The sequence below is a fragment of the Tauraco erythrolophus genome, chromosome 2 (assembly GCF_009769465.1).
Source record: "Tauraco erythrolophus isolate bTauEry1 chromosome 2, bTauEry1.pri, whole genome shotgun sequence".
Taxonomy (NCBI): Eukaryota; Metazoa; Chordata; class Aves; order Musophagiformes; family Musophagidae; genus Tauraco; species Tauraco erythrolophus.
This window is the reverse complement of record NC_141466.1, coordinates 75244015-75265928: the sequence shown is the minus strand read 5'-3', so window position 1 is coordinate 75265928 and position 21914 is coordinate 75244015. Positions and strand designations below refer to the sequence as shown.

Below are 21914 nucleotides of genomic sequence, written 5' to 3'. Positions count from 1 at the left end.
GAATCCTTTTGTCAGCCACAGATTTTCTGGAACCAGAATATACAGATACTTTAATAAATGTGGTTTTATTTTATCCAGAGGAAAAGCTAGGAGTCCGAATGTGCAGAGTCAGCTATTGTTTTAGCACTGCACTTTGTCACCTCACGCAGCACCTTCAGCCATACTCCCATCATATGTTTTCCTTTGGCAACCTTCCCAAGAAGAATGAGTGATGTCTGCATACTGTTTCATTTAGCCGACCAACGATTCTCTGTTATTGCTTTCAGCAAAAACATAAGTTAAAATTTTAAAAGAAAAATGCCACTGCTTTGAATTTTAAACTATTTTAAGAATTTCTGTTAAAATACAAGCATCTTAGCAACAATAAACCCAGATGTTCTTGATCTCATAATTAAACTAGTGATCTCATAATTAAAATAGGCAGTGAGACTAAAGTGAATGTTTAAAGAACTTGAAGTATTAAATGTGTAAGTTACAAGTGAATAGTGCTTTTATATATTCTCTGGTTAAACGCATGTTTTTCAGCAGAATCTGAAGTTTTCTCAGAGAATAAAGTACTTTTAAATATTTATGCTGTATAACTATGAAGAGATCCTTTCAGACAGTGCTGCACTGACAGGCATCCACTTCAGATATTCAATTTAAGCTAGATAATACCAGTGCTTCTCATAGCAGTGTGGCTTTTCTGCAACCTAGTGAATGAAGACTGACAAAAAACTAACTGCTGTTCGCTCTGGCTTTTTGGAGACGTTTTCTGTTGGACATTGTTTTGATGAGAAAGGTAGGGGCAATGTTTAAAAGCAGAAGGATGTAAAAAGGAAAGGATCAGGGGTTGTCTTCAGCAGTCTCAGGGTTTGGCTATGGAGGTTAAAAAGATTAACTCCTTCCTCCAGTAGCCAAAGATCTTAAAGTCAGGTGTCCAGATTAGGATGCCAAAGATGGGAATCCTGAGCACAGTCCCAAATCAGGTTCCTGTTAATCTGCATGTCTTGTTTCATGTGATACTGACTTTTGGTGTTAGATGAACGCATATTTTTCAAGAGTTGAAATGAGAACAGAGTAAGCTTCAAGCATTTTTTGAGGGCAGTGCAAAGAATAGCTGCATGTATGATTTTGGGAGTGCATAGGTGTGCCAGTGTCATTTCACGGATCAAGTACAAGAAGTGACCTCTGACAAGTAACCTCAGCGCTGTTGTCACTTTAGAAGTATAAGGAAAGGACATAAACAGATACGGTGTACCATGCAATGCTTACAGTATTAGGAATTGCATGGAGGGGAAGGTTCAGGAGGAAGGATGAGTTTTTATATGATGGGATCCAGAACTTATAACATAGTTTAGAAGATTATTGGTAGTAGATTTAATAAATACTATAGTAGTGTGTGTCTTTAAACTGGAGAGACATGGAATTGATGGATGGACCACTTGGTGGATAAGGAATTGGCTGGATGGTCGAACTCAGAGTTGTGGTCAACGGTTCAATGTCCAAGTGGAGGCCAGTGACGAGTGGTGTTCCTCAAGGGTCAGTACTGGGACCAGTATTATTTAACAACTTTGTTGGCAACATGGACAGTGGGATCGAGTGCACCCTCAGCAAGTTTGCAGATGACACCAAGTTGTGTGGTGGTGTGGACACGGTGAAGGGAAGGGATGCCATCCAGAGGAACCTTGACAGGCTGCAGAGGTGGGCCTGTGAGAACCTCATGAAGTTCAACAAGGCCAAGTGCAAGGTCCTGCACATGGGTCAGGGCAATCCCATGCACAAGTACAGGCTGGGCGGAGAATGGATTGAGAGCAGCCCTGAGGAAAAGGACTTGGGAGTGCTGGTGGATGAGAAGCTCAACATGAGCCGGCGATGTGCGCTGGCAGCCCAGAAAGCCAACCATATCCTGGACTGTATCAAAAGAAGCCTGGCCAGCAGGTCGAGGGAGGTGATTCTGCCCCTCTACTCAGCTCTCGTGAGACCCCACCTGGAATACTGTGTTCAGCTCTGGAGTCCCCAACACAAGAAGGACATGGAGCTGCTGGAGCGGGTCCAGAGGAGGGCCATGAAGATGATCCGAGGGCTGGAGCACCTCTGCTATGAAGACAGGCTGAGAGAGTTGGGGCTGTTCAGCCTGGAGAAGAGAAGGCTCCGGGGTCATAGCAGCCTTCCAGTACTTAAAGGGGGCCTACAGGAAAGCTGGACAGGGACTTTTTACAAGGACGTGTAGTGATAGGACAAGGGGCAATGGATTTAAGCTGAAAGAGGGTAGATTTAGATTGGATATAAGGAAGAAATTTTTCACTCAGAGGGTGGTGAGGCAGTGGAACAGGTTGCCCAGAGAAGCTGTAGATGCCCCATCCCTGGAAGTGTTCAAGGCCAGGTTGGATGAGGCTTTGGGCAACCTGGTGTAGTAGAGGGTTTCCCTGCCCATGGCAGGGGCGTTGGAACTAGATGATCTTTGAGGTCCCTTCCAACCCTAACCATTCTATGATTCTATGACTGATTTCAGGGAATCCCAGCCCAAACTACGTGTCTTTGCCTTAACTCACTGTTTCTGCTGGTATGTTTCAGTGAACAGTTTTGAACATTTGAGCAATTCTTTCTGTAGAGAGCATTTAAGCCATCTTTGTCTCGCTGCTTTATTCTGGCTTTGCCTTTATGGTAAACTGGCTGCGTGAACCGATCTGGGTTATAATAGCTTTTTTTTCCCCTGGGTTATGTTTTAGCCTGGATCACTTTCTCTGGTATGTGCAGCTGCACAAACAGTGGTGCAACCCTCTCAGTTGCACGGGCACATGGGTGAGTGTGAGCAGCAGAGGAAGGGGAGGATGAAGGAGGGTCTGTTGAAGCTGGTGTGCTGTCCATGGAAATCCTCATCAAGCCCGATGTGGAAAAATGATAATCTGCGGTCTGCTGTTATAGCTGAAGGAAATGTGAGGAAAGTCTAGCAGAAATGAAATACTATTAAATTACGTTTTGGTAAAAACCTTGCTGTTTATAGTATTGGAAGAAAGAAGATTGTGTAATAAACAACGTTAATTTGTGCTAAGATCACATCTTGTGAAGGGGATGGCCTGGAAGTAGCAGTATGGCTGAGTGATAACATTGCTGTGATTTCATCTTGGATGATCAATTCAGTCTCGGGAATGACAGTCTCTCCTCTTTATTAGTGTTGATTTCTTGATTTAATCATTCTCAATCAAGTAATGAAATGTGCAACTACACAGATACTGTTTTTGTGAAAGCAGTTTGTGGACTTTTGCTGTAGCACTTGTGCTTTAGCCAAGGAGATAATCTGGTTTATGGTGTGGGTGCTTGGCAGCGTCAAAAAACATGTGTGTTTGTGCTTGCCTCAGAAGAAGCATATGGCTTTGGTAGCTCTGAATGTGTGAAATGCACATTGAATCTCTGGCAAGGCTGGGGAGATTGGTTGTTCCTCAGAGAGACACCAAAGCTACTTAACTGTCAGCAGATATTCCTACTGTGTGGCCCTGTCGCACCTTCTCATGTTCAGTATAAATTTACATTGAGTGTTTCACGCTATCATTTTCTCAAGAAGCTAAAACTGAATTTGGAATGAGTTCTTGGAAGCTGCCATAATCCTTCAGCATTAGTACTAATACATAGTTGCATATTTATAAAATTCGATTTTTGTCTAAATCCATACTATCTGTTGTGTATCTGTCACCGGTTCTCTGCTTAAACGTACTTGTGAAACATTCACAACCTTACATAACGGAAATCAGAAGAGGAGCAGCTTTTATTGCTGATCCTAAATCTTTTGTGCTTTTGATGCTTTCATTGTCTGCTCATTTTATAAATATAATTATCGCCATAGCTGTCCAGATAGCAGAGGTCCTGTGGAACCAAGTTGCTGTTCACAAATGTGCATCGACACATATTATGCGGACAGGACCTTTCATCAACACTGTTTTATTGAGGGTCTCAAACAGTTGCATTGGCTCAGCTGAGGGTGCTGCTTTGTACTTTGTGAGTGAGAATGAGCAACTGGTTCAGGAATATCCTAGGCCATTGTAGAAAATTCTTGGACAAAAAAATGAGAGAGATACGAAATGACTTCTTTTTCCTAAGTGCCTAGGGTATGTGGTTTCTGCTGGCAGATATTTGACCAAAGTGTTTAAGGTACAAATAGGTAGCTCACAAGGGTTTTTAGAGGAGTCAAATATAAGCTGGAGCAAAAATCCCTTAATGATTTAGGTACTTAGTGCAATACGTCTCTGTTTTTCAGCCTGTTTGGATTCAGCTAAGCATTTTTCCATACGATATATGTATGGTGGATCCCTGTACCCGTCAGTGGGACTATTTCCATAGTGAGATAATCAACAGTTGTGTTGAAAACCTAAAGCTAAGCTTGCCCTTAAAGACCAGATAAGAAAATTCAGGATTTTTCCTACAAGTGTCTTGTAAACATCCAGGTTTCTGCTATGGCAAATGTGTAAAATGTCTCTTGAATTACTAGATCTTCTTTTCTGATAAATACCATGATGTTATTTTCAACCAAAATTAGTTTGTATTTCTCATGTGAAATGCCAGATGGCTTTTCTCTGGAAAATACTCTTTAAGTTAAATTAAAACAAAATTTCCCAGCAATATTACTTGATAACTGAAATACAGGAAACTTTTTAACTTGAAAGCTGCTACACTGTGATTCTAAATAGATAATCTCTTATAAAATCCCACTAAATGCTAAGAAACAGGTGGATCCTTATCATGGTGTAGTGTACTCCTTTCCCTCCTCCTGAAACTTCAGGAAGGAAGTGTGTCAGAGTGTGCACATGCGTGGGCTGTTAATATGTGTAGAGCATCTGTGCCTCCCTGCTGGTTTCCATTGGAATTGGGCTCAGGCAGGACTCATCTGCCTGTGTTGTGAGATTAAACAGGCACAAACTCTCCTCTGACACCGTGCACGTTGCCTCTCCTGTTTGTATGCACGTGCCTTGCAGAAATGTGTGATGGTCTAAGAAAACCACTTTTGTTTGCCATTCAAACCTGCAACCGCTTCCTCACTGGTGATTCCGCTGAGGTTGCATTTGCAAAATTTGGCATGTTGGTACTGGCCTGAAAAGTATCTGAAATTCTAGTTCAAAAAAACGAATCAAAACCAAAACCATAAATCCATAGGGATACAGTTTGGCTGTCCAGCTCGGACTCGGTCATGCAAGATATTGTGCACATCTCAGGAGGAGCAGAATGCCACCGCTGTCATTAGAGCAGGCTGCTCTGAGGTTAGCCAGAGCCCTGCTAGGTTTCATTGGAAACTACTGCTGTGGTCGCTGGAAGGGGGCTGAGGGCCTAGTAATTATGCTGCCATCGAATTAGTTTGAAATATTTTGACACAAATGCAAGTTGCATCTAAATGAACGTCTCCATCTCAATGAATTTACGGAGGTTTAAGCAGAAAGCTGTTAGTATTAACATTGGCCTACTGACAACGGGGAGTGGAATTCCTTTTGCCTTTGCTTTTGCTGTTGCTGTTAGTCCTTGACTTCGAGCAAATAACACCCAAAAGACAAGTTAATAGACATATTTTGCGTTTCTTCCACTTGGTTCAAAACTGCTGTGGGTATGAATGTATTTAATAATCAACCTGAAAGACGTGGTTTTGATGGATGGACCACTCGGTGGATAGGGAATTGGCTGGATGGTCGCACTCAAAGAGTTGTGGTCAACGGTTCAACGTCCACGTGGAGGCCAGTGGCGAGTGGTGTTCCTCAAGGGTCAGTACTGGGACCAGTGCTATTTAACATCTTTGTTGGAGACATGGACAGTGGGATTGAGTACACCCTCAGCAAGTTTGCAGATGACACCAAGTTGTGTGGTGTTGTGGACACGCTGGAGGGAAGGGATGCCATCCAGAGGGACCTTGACAGGCTTGAGAGGTGGGCCTGTGAGAACCTCATGAAGTTCAACAAGGCCAAGTGCAAGGTCCTGCATGTGGGTTGGGGCAATCCCATGCACAGGTACAGGCTGGGCGGAGAATGGATTGAGAGCAGCCCTGAGAAAAAGGACTTGGGAGTGCTGGTGGATGAAAAGCTCAACATGAGCCAGCAATGTACACCTGCAGCCCAGAAAGCCAACTGTGTCCTGGGCTGCATCAAAAGAAGCCTGGCCAGCAGGTCGAGGGAGGTGATTCTGTCCCTCTACTCTGCTCTTTGAGACTCCACCTGGAGCACTGCGTTCAGCTCTGGAGTCCCCAACACAAGGACATGAAGCTACTGGAACGAGTCCAGAGGAGGGCCACGAAGATGATCCGAGGGCTGGAGCACCTCTGCTATGAAGACAGGCTGAGAGAGTTGGGGCTGTTCAGCCTGGAGAAGAGAAGGCTCCGGGGTGATCTCATAGCAGCCTTCTAGTACTTAAAGGGGGCCTACAGGAAAGCTGGAGAGGGACTTTTTACAAGGGCGTGTAGTGATAGGACAAGGGGCAATGGATTTAAACTGAAAGAGGGCAGATTTAGGTTAGATATAAGAAAGAAATTCTTTACATTGAGGGTGGTGAGGTACTGGAACGGGTTGCCCAGAGAAGTTGTGGATGCCCCATCCCTGGAAGTGTTCAAGGCCAGGTTGGATGAGGCTTTGGGCAACCTGGTGTAGTGGAGGGTTTCCCTGCCCATGGCAGGGGCGTTGGAACTAGATGATCTTTAAGGTCCCTTCCAACCCTAACCATTCTATGATTCTATGATTCATCTCATGATGGCTATCCATGTCACTAAGTATTTCATTCAGCTTAATGTTGCCAGGAATAATATCCGGGATATTTGCAGTGTGTTACCTCCAATCCTCAGATTTATTTTTTTTTTCCACTGCTTGGATTCGTGTAAAAAGCCTGAAGTCAGGAACGTGACATCATTCCACTGAATTAAGGTGCAATAATCATATAGTCAGTATGTCCAGAAAGCATCTTGTGGAACATCTTTAAACCTCACTTTGAAATTTTGTATCTGACGGGCTATTTTATTTGAGCCTCAGTAACTTTTAACTGCCTTACATTTAAGCTACTTGAAAGTCTGGCAAGCTGCTTTTCTTGTGATGTCTCTCTTCCTGGAGTTTTATATTAATGTAAAGGCAGATTACTTTAAACTTTAATTTTTCTAAAATTCAATCCTAAATACAAAAAAGGTCAGTCTGACATAAACCTCCCAACTGATGTATCTTTGCAGAAAAGCCATTACTTCTAGACAAGCATCACAAAAATGTGATTAACTGTCCTATAAATGCACCAGATAGACTTTGTTATTCACGAACCAATTTCTTGCCTTTGTTGGAATAAAATGAAATACCTCTATTTTGTGTTCTGATGCTTTTTGTGTTGTTTGAGTCTTCTTCCCCAAGTGGTATCTTTTTAGATTTTGTTCAACACTTCTTCCACATGTGTTGTTTGTTAAATATGCTAGGGTACAAATTACTGGTGGGGTGTTCCCTGGAGTATTGCACACGTCTCTGGCCATCTGTGGTCAGCACTGAAGTAGCTGAACTGGTGGTATGATCCTCCATCGTCCTGTTCCTATTGAAAGAAGTCGAAGAGATCGGCTTGTTTAAAATAGACTGTAGGGGTCACAATTGCTGTCTCCAAGGTCATTCAAAACAAAAGGCTAGAGAAAGAGGAAAGAATTGTTTACTCTAAATAAACAGAAACGATGGCACAAAAAGTAAATGCCTGATCTGAACACAAAAAACTGTCTACTGAAAATCTGCGAAAGGATTTCTACCAGCCTGAATGTAAGGGTCTGCATCTGCCTTCAAGTAGAAGCCATAAAGGCAGAACATACATTCAGTCTGAGCTGAATGATGTGATGTGTATGCTCATGGAGACTGGGGTTGAACTTAGTGACTTGTGATTTCAAAGTGTACCCTAGAATGCTTTCATGTTCTTTTTTTTCCAAAGTGCTTTACAATATCAATGCTAAAATTCAAAATACTTGTGTTAGGAAGGATAGGAGGTAAGAATTAGAAAAAAAAAAGAAAAATTACAATCAAAGGAGTACTGATGGGTCGGGAATTTTCTGCTACAGTTCCTTGCTTCTGAGAGGAAGCTTCCCTGGCTGACTGCTACCTTGCCTTGTCCACTCATTGTATGGGTTATCTTTATTGTGAAATTAAGTTTATTTGTCTGGTGATCCCTGTTCACCCAGTGGAGCTTGCTTCCTTGTATCTGCATTGTGCATTAGCTCTCAACTCTTAAAACTACATGGCAGTAATTTTCTTCCCCCACTTCAGGCAAGAGCGCAGGCTTGTGTTGTCAACTTTGTAATGCTTAAATTGTGTAGCTCCTAAGTGGAGGAATAGCTGAAATCATGATTGTGATTCACGTACCTGTAGCTGAATATCATATGTATCACCAGTGCCCTTTACTTGGTTTTACGCTTTAGCAAGCCTGTTTAACAAGGATTAATCTAAATGAGATTCAGATTTCTCACTCAGCAAACAAGATCCTAGTTTCTCTTGGTTAATGTTCATCCTTGTATTGTTTCCTTGTCTTTGCAGCTTCCTATTGTTGAAAAAATAAGAATCATTGCTCAGAAGGTGTATGGAGCTCAGGATATAGAGCTGTCTCCTGCTGCGCAGTCACAAGTTGATCGTTACACCCGGCAGGTAAGAACACCAGTGAATTACGCAGTCAGGTACCTGCTGGATGAGAGTCTTAGGAAACCTCAGGGTGTAAAAGGTTCTCAGATGGGAGTGTTTAGTCAAGCCTTGCTAAAAGGCGTGAGCTTACCTATGGTGCTAGACTGAGGAGGTCGGTATGGATTGGTTTAGATTAGATTAGGCAGAACAGAAGGGTTTTAACCTTGAAAGCTATCTCCCGTAAGGTATGTATGGTGTTTGGAATCATTCTGAGATTGGTGATGAAACTCTGTACTCCTTATGCAGAGTGGTGATTTTGGATTACTGCCTTAAATGTGACAACTGCATATCTGCAAAAGTAGCAGCTAGTGAATGTGCCCAATTTTAGCATATAAGTTTTCATTTGTACCTGCAAAAAATGAGTTTGCAAACACAAGAAGACCTGTGCACAGCTATGCACATTAATAACAAAGCTCTCAATAGTTGTAAAATCTTTTGTTTTCCTTCTGTTCGTATCATTTTCAAGGGGTTATAAGTGCTAGAAGGTGAAAACATGTGAGAGTGGGCTTTGTTACAGTTTGAAAACGGTTTTGAAACCATGTGGAGAGGTGACTGTATTTTCTGTAATGAAACAGCTTCTGCATGTAAACATGACTGGTGCCTTTCTGTCAGAAAATAGAAACTACAGACTATATGTCATGGAAAAATTCCTGAGTATACTTCAGCAGCCTGGTCAGACAGGCAGAAGTATAGCTGTCGTCTTTATAATGCAAATCTCCTGAGAAATAATTTGATTTTCTAGATGGAAAAAAAAAGCTTACTTAGTGCACTTGAAGCAAAATAATCCATGCCTTTATCTTTTCCTGCTGTGATTCTCTAATCCATTTTTCAGTCTAAACATTAGTAGTATTAGGAAATATTTTCACAATGTCATTAAAGGATTGTCATCAGCACTGGGCTGCAGAGGCAATTCTCTGCAGTGCTGCCTCTCCTCCTGGCCTTGTGACTTTCATCTCCATTTGTCAAGGAATTTGTCAAGAATGGAAGGTGCCTGACTCAAGGTTAATGGATAACCTGGGAGACAAATAGTGTAGGAGAAGCTGCTGAGGGCCTTTCCCTGATTTTTCTCCCACTTCTGGAGTAACTGCTGCACTGTCATTAGTGAAGTGGGTGTTGTCACTTCACACAGTTTCTGTGGTGTTTAAAAACACAGCAAAGCATCAGGAGCCCTTTGTGTTTACCCCCGAGAAGACATTAATACCCTTAGAAAGTATTGGGCTATGAATCCTGGTCTCAAGTAGGTATCTAACTAGGTCGTTAGAGCCCAGAGGTAAGTGTGGTACTGTTGAGTTGGTGTAGGTTTCTTTTTCAATGTGGTACCCATTGTGCACCCTTTCTGAAAACAGCACACTCCAGCCATTGTATAGGCAACTTTTGCACCTAACTCTAGATTGAGGACCCGCTCTGGAAGCTGGATATCACTAGAACCAAGTCTCTGGAGATACAGGCCTGAGCTGAGAGAGAATAGCATGTGAAATGCAGAATTCTGTCCGTTTCTGAACTATTAGCTGTTAAGAAACTGAGGTTAACTATTGCCCTATGGATTTTAGGATTTCTAGATGATACTGATAACAAATTGAAAATTTATTCTGTCTTTACTGTAATCTTAAAAATATTTTTCTTTCATTTTCTTCCCCTTTTCTGTTAGGGGTTTGGAAATCTTCCCATTTGTATGGCAAAAACTCACCTATCCCTCTCCCATCAGCCTGAGAGGAAGGGCGTTCCTACTGGTTTCATTTTGCCGATTAGTGATGTGCGAGCCAGTATTGGAGCTGGATTCATCTACCCTTTGGTAGGAACGGTGAGTGCAGACTGTTCAACTCCATCATTCCCCTTCCTTTGACCCAGCTTGACAGGGAAGTGCATTTCCTTTTTGCCTCTGAAAATAGGGTATAGAACCAGGTGAGTTCTTGTTTTTTTATAATAATTTTATCCTCGCACTTTTTGTAGCTCTACACTGATAGGAAAAGAGAATGAGGAAAATATAATATCGTGTAAGAGCTTTGGCTACAGGGTCTGAGAGAATGACTCTTGCCATTGATTTTGTTTCTGATATATTTCAGTTAGTCTAGGATACTTAGGCACCCTAATGCTTCAGAAAAATGGATTTATATGTCCGTTGCCTTTCCTTATTCAAATTGCAGCCTATAAATTACTGTAATTACATGATTATATTCTAAATGTTAAATCTTTCATCTGTTATTACAAAGCATTCTGTAATGTATTTAAATTAAACGAATTGTGTTCAGAAGAAGTATATGATTGAAATGATTGCTTTTTAGCTGATGAGCCTGATCTGTCCCCAGTCTTTGTGAATGTCTCCGATGGTTCCGTAGAACTAAGTTTTGGTGGTAAGGGGATAAATTTCTAACTGCAGAGTAGTAGCACATTCTTCCTCCTTTTTAGAAATTTAAACAATAAGGTACTAAAAAGAAGCAATTGGCATCCTTTCTTCCTCCCTGTCCTTAAAAGTACAGTCTCAGATTAGGAAGCTTCTGGTATTTTCTTCCCTGATATGCCTTATCAAAGTAGCTGAGAAGCTGGTTAGCTCATGCCTTTTGCCAACCATGCACATCTTACTCCAAACAGTAGTTGAACTGCATCTGACATCTCATAGCATGAGTTATTACTTTTATGTAGCTGGTTCATGGGATGGAGCTAGAGAAGGGATGCAAAAGCCATTGCATTTCCGGAAAGAGTACTCTCCCAATGTTATCTCATCTTCCCAGAGCATGCCTTGATTTCCTTGTGTAGCAGTACACTTAGGAAAGGTTGAAAGTTTCTAATCTATTGTTTTGAATTCCCTCTAAAACAATCAAGTGTTTGAAACAAGGAAGGAAGTACTTTCTGACCAGGAGAGTTTCTGGAGTTCAGGAAACTGTGTCACTTTAACTCACTGGACTTGGGGATATGCTTTCCTTCTGCATGGCCACATTATGTGCATTCACCAGAAGTAGATCACAGCTGTGTATTCAAATTGTGTAAGACCAAATTCCAGTTACTAATGATAGAATAAAATTTGTCAGAGATTCTAGTATCTCCTTCATGGCCTGGATTCAAGTTTGCACTGGAAGTTGTGTGTCATACAGTTGTGAGAAGGAATGAATCTGAAGAATGGGCAGCAACTACTTCAAAACCATGAGGGAGCTATTCTGTAGGATGTCAGAGTGAAATGTTCTTGGGTTGAGCTTTCTGAATGAGTCACACTCTGCACACTTCAACACAAACTAGCTGCAGTTCAGCCTAATAAATCCCCAGGAATTGTCCCTAGGACTGGTATAGACCTAATAAGTTCAAGGATTGTCTCTCATTTTTTGTTTCTGCCTAGAACCAAAAAATAAACTTTTTATGAAGGGCATTTTATAGATGGGATTTCTTACTGGGGGAGATTGTAAAAAGTATGTCAAAGTTAGTTACCCTGGTGAGAGGTAGCATAGCCATGTGACTTTTCCCATATTAGGAACTGGGTAGGCATTATGCTCTTAGTGTTATGTATTCCAAGAGAGTTTGTAGGGCAAGGCACTGTATAAACATAAGATCCCCAAGAGCTAAAAATCTACATAGACAGACATTGATCGTTGGTTGTTTGGAAAATACTGGTAATGCTCAGGAATGTGGGACAGAACACTCCTTGGAACTGTCATAATGCTACAAATCAAACGAACAAATGAATGAATATGAATGTATTCCTAACATCCTTGCCATACAGTTCTTTCTGTAGAATTAAATTTATGGCAAGAGGTTCAACTTTCTGCCTTTCAGAATTGAGAGTTGTGATCATCGGGAAACAAACTCTCATCCTAGAGTTGTACCACTACTTTTGAGATCACTTTTCTATTTTGCCATCTTCAGATTTCTTGTGTGCATTGCTGTCAGCAATTAAGTCTTTAGGCTAGTGGTACTTCTTAAGTTGTGCAAGATGGAATATTTTTTCATGTCAGGTTCCAAATCTAAGAATCTTCCTTTGGCAGTTCTCTTACTAATAAAGATATCTGAAAATGTCTACAAGAACAAAGCAGGTATAAAAGGGCATGTCCTGAAGGCTTAAAGTGACTGGAAGTCAGGTGCTATGAGTAGAGGGATTACAGAAATCCTGGTGACAGCATATGGTGAAAGCATCCAGTCATGACAGTGGATCAGATTTTTTTTTTTATGTAGGGGAAAAAAAGGAGCAGTATATATTTTTTTCCTTTCATTACTTGTTGGCTAATTGTATTAATGGAAGAGGATCCTTAATACCTAACCTGCTTAAAGCCTTCTTACAGCTAAGACCTTTTTGATGTCAGAATAAATGTTATAGGATGAGATTTTTGTTAAAGTTATAGTGATAATTCTGATGCTAATTAAATGTCAAACTCCATTCTCAAAGCATAATTTTTACTGAATGAGCTCTTCTCACTCTTACTTGGCAGAACTTATAAGTGGTAAAGCAGGTTATTAGAATTCTGCTCCATTTTAGTTGGGAAGAGCATTACAAATGAAAGAGATAAGTCCTGCTGAAAGATAATAAACTATCTGCAGTAACTAGCATTTGTAGTTTAACCTTGTCATTAGCACATGTAAATTAATGCGATTTGTATTTACCCCAGCACTGATAAGCAATCTTTTTTTAAAAAAAAAAACAACTAACCAAACAAAAGCAAAACCAAACACTAAATATTTAACATGTTGTCTTCATACTCTCTAAGCAATGTTTGTTTTGTGTTATGATTGGCTCTGGTTCCCTTACAGCATGGAAGTCTTTCCAGGAAAAACGAGCTGAGCCTTATCAGAGGAAATCAGCAGTGAAACAAGAGGTGCATTTAATTAACACTGGCACAGCTTTTATCCAAGTTCTCTGCGACCATGACCCAGAGGGCTACATCACTCTCACAGGTGGACTGTTGACATCATTACTTGGCTCAACAGAGTGATGGCAGGAAGGCTGCTGGAGTATATGTAGGAAACCAGTGAGGTCATTAACTAGCAATGCTTGGGTGGAGAATTATTAGATTTTTGTAGTACGTGTGTTTCTCTCCACCCCCAACCAAAAAGCCATTGCAGCATGGTGCTTTCTCACATTCAAGCACGTTTCCATTGTTCTCTTTCATGTAATGTGCAAGAATGCAGGCTGGTCATAGAAGTAAAACCTGTTGTCGTTTGCCTTTGTGAAGTGACGCCACTGAATCAGTGGTGCAAGTAATGTAGCCGCGTTTGAATTGCAGTGAGATTTTTAAATATGTACTACCCATTTCCAGCCGTGCACTTTTGTTTTAATGGGTTAAAATTACAGGCGAGGTGCTTCTGAACATATGTGGAGCCTTTGGAGCCATGCCAGCTCCCAAATTCTCACAATGAACTGACATATTTCAGATATCAACATATCTGAAGAAAGGTTGGTCTATTACAGAAATGCTGTTTTTCTCCCTATAGCGAAAGCCGTTCAAGTCTTTGGAACTAGTTCGGAGACTATGTCTTCTGGGAAGGGACTCTAGAGGTGACCCAGTGTGATGTGAAATCAGTTTATGGGAGCGATAGAGCCCTAATTCACTTGTAGGTGAGAGCCAGGACTGTCCAGCTAAAATATTACTTGTCTGTTGTAAAGGGGAAAAGACCTGAAAGTAAAGATTTTTATGAATACTTTTAGAAAGAAAATATTGTTCCCTGTTGAATTAATTTCTTCTTTCATAGTGGTGAAGAGCTAACAAGTTTTGAGGGTGTCCTTTGAACATAAGCTGGAGTCCAGGCCCACCTGGAGTGAAATTGCAGTTTCCCAGTGGTACTTGAGGCCCAAGTTGTCTCCAAACTGTCATTTTGTCACTTCTCTCAGGCTCCCTTATGGGACAGCTGAATAATTATTGGTGGATTGCCCAACTTATCCTGATGAACTGTGTAACATAGGGTGATTTTTCAAAAACATGAGTGATGATGAGATTTATATCTGCCTTGTAAAGCATTTAGTTTACAATGCAATTTTATATTGTTTACAAAGGAGTAGTGCTCTGCTAGGTATTCTGACCTCTCTCAATCAAAAAAAAATGTCCCTGGTGATGTGACATTTGGCCCTTGCCTTTGGTATTGTATAGTTGCTGTGTTGTAGTAGTGCTCAGAAGTCCCCAAACAGCTAGTTTTAACAATACTAGATGCTCACAGACTCCACAGGCTGGTTTTGAAATAACTGCAGTAAGTGTGGGAAAAACTAACAGAAAAGGAAAGCTGTGAAGCTAAAGTGGTGTGGGAAATGTAGGTTAGCAATTGCATAGTTCTAAATTGAAAAATACTAACAGGAAAAGAAAAGCCCATGCTCTCCTCTGTTGGATGATGTGCCTTTGCATTTATCACAGTAGGTGTAATGCCTCTTGGGAAGGAGGGAGAGAGGTTTTCTGAATTACCCAGGGCATAGTGAGCAGGTGCGCGCATGCGGAAATGCTGAATGATGTTACACTTGGTGGAGCGCTGATGGATTATTCAGGGTAGGGTTGATGTGTCAGGGGGCGAGCGCATAGGTAGGATCAGTGGCTGGAAGTGAAGAAGACGACAGTCAGCTTCAGTTCATTGTATTTAAAAGCTAGAGGCTGAGAGATGGTGTAATAACAGCAGATTCACCTGTGTTCCTTGGGAGATTGCACAGTGTGATTGTGGCGGTATTGGATTGGCCAGAGAGAGTCTCTGTAGATGAGGCAAAAATAGGTCCAAGTGAATGATTTAGGTGAAAAGATGAGGAAAAAGTTGTAGATTATAAAGAGAAGGGATATGTGGCAGCGTTTGGAAGCATCTCAAATGTGTGGACTATGAGGAGGTTAAGGTTCAAGGATGACTACGTCTGTCTGTGGATAGAAAATAGGAATAGAAGATTGAGGGGAGGATTGGAAAGACGGGGTTGACTGGAAAGGAAAAGAAGGTAAATTGAGAGCTATACCAGTGGGAGGAGGTACCTGTGAAATAATTTGAAGAAACATCCAAGATGTACATGGAGAACGGGAAGAGGGCACTGAAGTAAAAGCCACAAGGGGAAAAAAGATTTGAAGATGTTCCAAAGGCATTAGTTGAAACAATGACGTTGTCTAAGATCTGGCCAGGAAGAAGTCATGGGAGTAATTGATGGATATAGTTACAGGAGAGCAGAACATGCCTTGCTGATGACTAAGGATTTTTTTAAATTGAAGAGAAAGAGTAGAGTTTAGCTGGCTTGAAAAATTTATTATCGTCTCTGTAACTTTTAAAAGTGCGCAGAAAAGAATGGATTTAAATGATTGTTCAGAAATTTCCATACGCTCTGAGCATTTGCTCTTTACTTCAACTATTTTAAACTGATGTGGATAAGTCAGTGCTTGTTGGAAATATAGAGTATAAATGTACTTTGCTTCAGATTATCACACCTCTCTGCCATAGCTGTGACACAGACATACAGTAAAATACCCTCCTACACCCTCAAAAAAACCCAAACTGAAACAAAAGACTAAACCACTGGAACAGCCTCTCTTTCTCCTCTGGCATTTAGAAATACCTTGACAGACAATAGAGGCAAGTCACTTAGATTCTATGTACATCGTGCTGTCTCTCTTGACTGCTCTGTTTGTTTGCTAGTGTCCATATTATACATTTTCCCATCTTACTATATTTTAAGCTGTTTCAGAGATGAATTTTTTATGCAAATGTTTAAATTTGGCTCTAAACACTTGAAAATTAATTTTTTAATGACAAAAATGAACCTAACGTATTTCTTGTATCAATAAGGTTTCCTTGCTTGTCTTTTCCAAAGATTTTTTTTAATGGATACATCCATAGAAATGTAACATTATTTTCAAGCTCTTAAATGATAAATGTCTGCCACTGTTAAATTAAAATAATTTATTTGAATAGGTCCTTTGAAACAAATGCTTATTTACAAGTACAAAAATTGACTGTCGTGCTTCACTTTAGTTGGTGAGTGATACCATGAAAACATACTTTGGCAGCCTCTCATCCCTTGTTGGAATTTCACCTAGCCTCCTTTGCTTTGCATGTAAAGGGGCAGAGGACATGGTCAGCCATGCTATCTTGGTGGAAGGTATAGGAGGTCAGAGCTGCTGCAGAGGAAATTCTTAAACTGCTGTGCCTGGATCACAAGTGCTTTAGCACATGTTTTCAGTTAAGATTAGCTGACTTGACACATCAGCTCAGGCAGTATGGGTTCATTGATCAAGGGTAGTGCCTGGCTAGTGTGGACAAGTTTAAGCGATGCTGGAACAAAGATAATTCATTTTGTTCCGAAACAGTTTTCTTCGGTGTGGTTGTTAATGTCTTGCCCTCATCAGACCTGTGAAGTTGGTATGTAATGAACTCAGTGCAGCTGTCTTAGGATTGCAAATACCGTTAGCACAGGGAAATAAAACGAGAATCCCCTGTAGCACGCATGCAGCCAAAGGGAGCACCTCTGTGAAAGCATAGTTTGTTAAAGGCCTTCAGAGAGTCTGGGAGTCGTTAAGATCCTTGCTGTCTGTTCTTGTAGGACCTAATCGTGAGCATGGTTATGCTTTCTATCTGTTGCATTGCCGTGTCTCTGAGTTACAGTCTGTGATCCCAGGCGAGAACACATATAACTGCATCAGTTAAGAAAGGGAAAGATCAAGAAACTGATATTCCATGTTGAGGTAAGGACTCTTTGAATGATATACATTAGCCTATTTGCACAGGGCTTGATATACCAGTTGAAAGTGGAAAGTGCAATTTGGAAAGAAGCCAGCAGCAATTTTGGACCACTGCCCTTAGATTTTACGCGTGACTTCAGACATGAAACAGGGACTTCACAGTGGAAACGTGGGCACGTGTGAGTTTGAGCAGTTAGTGAATGCCTTGCTGGGCGTTCTCCAGGGCAAAGAGGGAAGTGAGTGGCTGAATCGTGCACCTCCTGGCAGCTTCTCCATGGTGCAGCAGTGCTGCCTGCTCACTCCCATCCCAGCCTACAGCTCTGACTGTACTGGTTAACATGCCCGTTGTGTGCTTGTGCTAGTTCAGAGCAAGTAAGCAGGTTTGATTAAGAGCTCATTCAATTAATCAGCCTCGTATGTGTGGACTTTGATCAAATGCAAAGAGCTCAAAAATTAATTTATGGATTGTCTTGAAACAGCTGTGTTAAGGGTTCGTGTTGTGATTATGCTAGCTATACAGAAGATGTGCAGGCCCGAGCGTTAGAGAGGGCAGCCAGGTATTTACTTCTCCCATTCATGATATTTCGGGTGACTTGCTGCATGAAGAGGCTGACACTGCCAGATCCGGGGGTCACCGAGTCTCATGGCTTTGGGGCAGGGTGGGTATCGCTGCTGCCTGGCTTGGTTCAGCTTGGTAGCAGCAGCTGTGCTCTGTCGCTTCCAGCTTTCTGCTATTCCTCCATATAAGGGTGAAATGAAACGATGTTTCATGCTCTCTGTTTTTGTTTGTTCAGCCTGACAAGCTTCTTTAGTTGAAGAAATCACAGCTTCTGAAAAGGTACCTCATGGTTCAGATTGGTAATTTAGAGATTCAGACATTTACAAGCAATAGTTACCTTGTAAACCTCCTGTCTAGATGCAATTTTTTTGAGAGACTATCTTACACTCACTTCAAGGAGAAAACACTGGCCCTTCAACCTTCTTCCAGATAATTTTTTCAAATGCTGGTTGAATTTTGATTTTAAAACTATTGATTTAAAAATCTTGATTTTGAAACTATTGATTCCTTGGTAAGCAGCAAAAAACTTTACCGTTTGGGTCAAATAATTGAAATTCTTCCAGACTGTCCAGAAGAACAAACTATCTAGCAGATGTAGGTAGCTGTATATTTGAGTTTGGCGACTTACTGTTATTACAACTCTAAAAGTGATTTAAGGCTAATAGCAGGACCCTAGCTGGAGGCTGCAAGTCTGTGACTGAATAGTTTTATTGACTTCTGGAAAAATAAGGTGAAAGATGTTTTGAACTTAATAATGTCCCCAGCAACTTGCTTGCTTTCATTAAATTGTGAAATATAGGATGAATAGAGCGCTAATTAACATTAAAGAGGAATGAATATTTGTGCCTACCGGTCAAAGGATTATCTTTGTTAAAACAGGAAATGGACTCTGATTTCCTGTTTTAAAGTATTTTCTTCATAACCTTTACTTGAAAACTTGAGGTTAAAAATAGGTTATTCTTTTACATAGTAAAATATACATCTATTATTAGTTTAAAAATAGCTTGTATATGGAAGAAAAGGCATTTTCCAAATTGTTTTATATCGAAATAAATGCATCCTGCACGTACTGCATAAAATAGCTTTTATAATTTATTACATTGTGACACAAGCTTTATAGAGATTATAATACTTAACATGTTCATCGTATCAGTTTGTATTAGTAGTTTGCAAGACAAGCAAAATTTTGACACAGTTTTTAAAATAAGGAATCCAGAGATGCAAACATTAAGGTCCTCTGACAAATCAGGGGCAGGACTACCAATAAAATTCACCATTTCCTGGTCTGCAAAATCATGAGATATTTATGTCTAAGAATGTGAAGAATCGAGTTGGGTGATTTCCATCAGAGTAGACTGATGTCTGCTCATTCTGTGTCACACATTCTGTGACAACAGTGAAAGAAAGTTACGCTGCTACTCCTACTCTACATCACCCACCCACTCAAAAATCCTAAAGTATTTCCTGAGATATTCCTCATGTGTCCTTATTCAAGTGTTCAAGGCCAGGTTGGATGGGGCTTTGAGCAACCTGGTGCAGTGGAGGGTGTCTTTGCCCATGGCAGGGGGGTTGGAACGAGATGATCTTTGAGGTCCCTTCCAACCCTAACCATTCTATGATTCTATCTAAGAAAAAAGAAGGTACAAATGCTGACATACTGTATTTTGCCTTATATAAGTGGTAATGATTTTATTTATTTACTTTCTTAATTTCTGAAACTAAAATGTCGTGAATGCAATGTTTCTTTTTGACCATAAATGAGGTGAAGGTTGCATAAAACCACCTTGAAAGCCTATAGATCAAGAGACATCTCCCAGATGAAGTTCATTTTAAAAAGTGTTCTTGGTGTGATACTACAACTGTTACCCACAGGCTTCTACCAATGCAGCATTTTTGGTACTCAGAGAGACTACTTGATGCTGACCTGTGAAAGTCATCTGTCTTCCTCTGTGTGCCCTTCCTGCATACTGGTGAATATCACTTGTCAAAAGATGATTTTGTTCTGGTTTTGATTTTGTTTTTTTTTTCTTAGTAGAAGGAAAGAAAGAATAAGGCAGGTATCCTTGTGTGCTTGAGAAAACACCGTTTCCCAGCAGAAATAATGTTGCAGTAGCTGAAAGTGTTTACTGTGTCTGGGACTAAAACCCTGCTATGGACAGCCTGTCAGCTGGTTCAGAACTGTGGCTTTCCTCTCTTGCACCCGTTTCTCCATGATGGAGACATCTGCCAGCTTTACCTGTCTTTCCTCTGTACCATTTTCTCCTCACATTTTTTGGAAGAGTATTTTCAGTTTTATATCAAGATTAAGCCTCTCCAGTTCAATGCCTATGCCACACAGCTGTGGGAAAATTCTGTTCAATGCTTCCTTCTCTTTTATATTGTAAAAGCCAAGAACATTATTTCTTGGCCTGGAGCTGGACTTCTAAGAACAGAGCTTTCCATAGGCCTCTGAAGAAGAAATGTGATCAGGTCTGAGCTAACAGTTGGACAGGTGAGGCAAGAGGTAACTTTATCTCTCCTCACCATTTTGTTATTGCAATTACATACAAAAATTTATCACTATGAGGCATCTTACCAACACTAGTAAAACTTCCTGAGTGCTAACTAATGCAGCAGCTGGATTATGGTATATTATCGTCATAGAGGAAAATTATGTCAACATTATTTAGCTCCCAGAGCTCAAGAATAGCTGCAACCACCTCAGGATGGAAAGGCTTAGGCTAACATGGAGCCCAAGCCACAACCTCCTATTTTTTCCTGTGTTTGGAAGATGTGTGTTAGTTAGATATTCCCAAACTAAAGCATGAGGGGCTGTGAGAATACAGGCTTGGCTGTGGTGACTCTCTAAAAATCAGTATCTGATGCAGTGTTGAAATCGTGGGTTTGCCATGTGCAGGGCTGTGTGTAGGACCCATCCTTTCATTTGGGTGTTCCCTGGGCTGAAATGCAGTGGGCTGAGTAGTGGGGCAGTCTGGGACAGCCACAAAAAATCAGAGCAAGATGTGGCACAGGATGTGCAGGTGTTTGTTTTTATGGCAAAGTTTAGCTCGTTTGAAACATTTTAAACTCTTTCCTCTATAACTGTCCAGTGGATGATAATGCTGTACTAGCTATACCAGTGCTTGATACTTTACACGTCAGTGTCTGGCAGCTGGACTCTCGCCTTTTGCTTGAAGTCATATAAAAATGCCTAATATAAATGGAACATCCTCTTTAACCGGTTTCACATTTTTAATAATGTTTTTTTTAATAACATGTCAAAGTTTGGAGCTTGTTGTAGGCTAAACAGTTTCTCTCCAGGGACTCAGAATTTTCTGAAGATAAATCCTGTAATTGCATGATATTTTAGGCTGGAGTGTCTGACCACAGCATCTTTCTTTAATAACCGTGTTTCTTTAGGCAACATAAGGAGCTGGCTTATGAGCTTAATAAGAAAAGGTAGTGACATGAAGAACTTCAGAATGAGCCATTCAATCATATATAGGAATGTTAGAATTGGAGAGAAAATATTTTTAAAACTTTAAAGATCTACACATGCTGTCCTACTTAAAGCCTAGCAATGCTCTGAAGACTTTGAGTCTAAACTTAACCTCACAGTATGTGCTTTCAGGAAAATTAGTGAGAATTAGGTAATCAGGTCATGGTTTCCTTTTCTGCACAGATGCTCTAAATTCATGGGGGGCTGTTCTTTATGTCACTTTTACAGGCTTTTACTTAACTTTTTTTTAATTGGAGACTATGTGTCTATCAGTAATTTAAAAAAGATGTTTGAGTCCAAATCATCTGGTTCTTTATTTCTACAAATATACAAAATAGCATAAAGATGCTCTGTTTTAATAATCATTTAGCAACCAACACATCAATTATTAAATGTATGCAGGTTTGTGATAGTCACAAATATAATTTATATGGCATGCAATCTTCAGAAAATCTTTTTCTGATTCTCCTTAAATTCTGCTTTTATAATCAAAGCAGTCTATACAGGAGCATTGATTATGCGTTGATGAGAAAGCCGCACTGATGCGTGTGAAGGCAATGAATCTATCACTACCCCTTACAAAGGTGGCAAGCCTTTTTTATGTGGTAAGCCACTTAGCAGGCTAACACCCTGCAATA

At 40.6% G+C, this 21914-nt stretch overlaps 1 protein-coding gene across 1 annotated transcript in view; it reads left to right on the top strand.

Moving 5' to 3' along the window:
* Positions 1-21914, top strand: part of MTHFD1L (methylenetetrahydrofolate dehydrogenase (NADP+ dependent) 1 like) — a 156109-nt gene that overhangs the window by 96516 nt on the left and 37679 nt on the right. Inside the window, exons 25-26 of the mRNA XM_086625171.1 lie at positions 8490-8597; positions 10279-10431. Coding sequence (XP_086481297.1) covers positions 8490-8597; positions 10279-10431 — 261 coding nt within the window. The remainder of the gene's footprint in view (positions 1-8489; positions 8598-10278; positions 10432-21914) is intronic.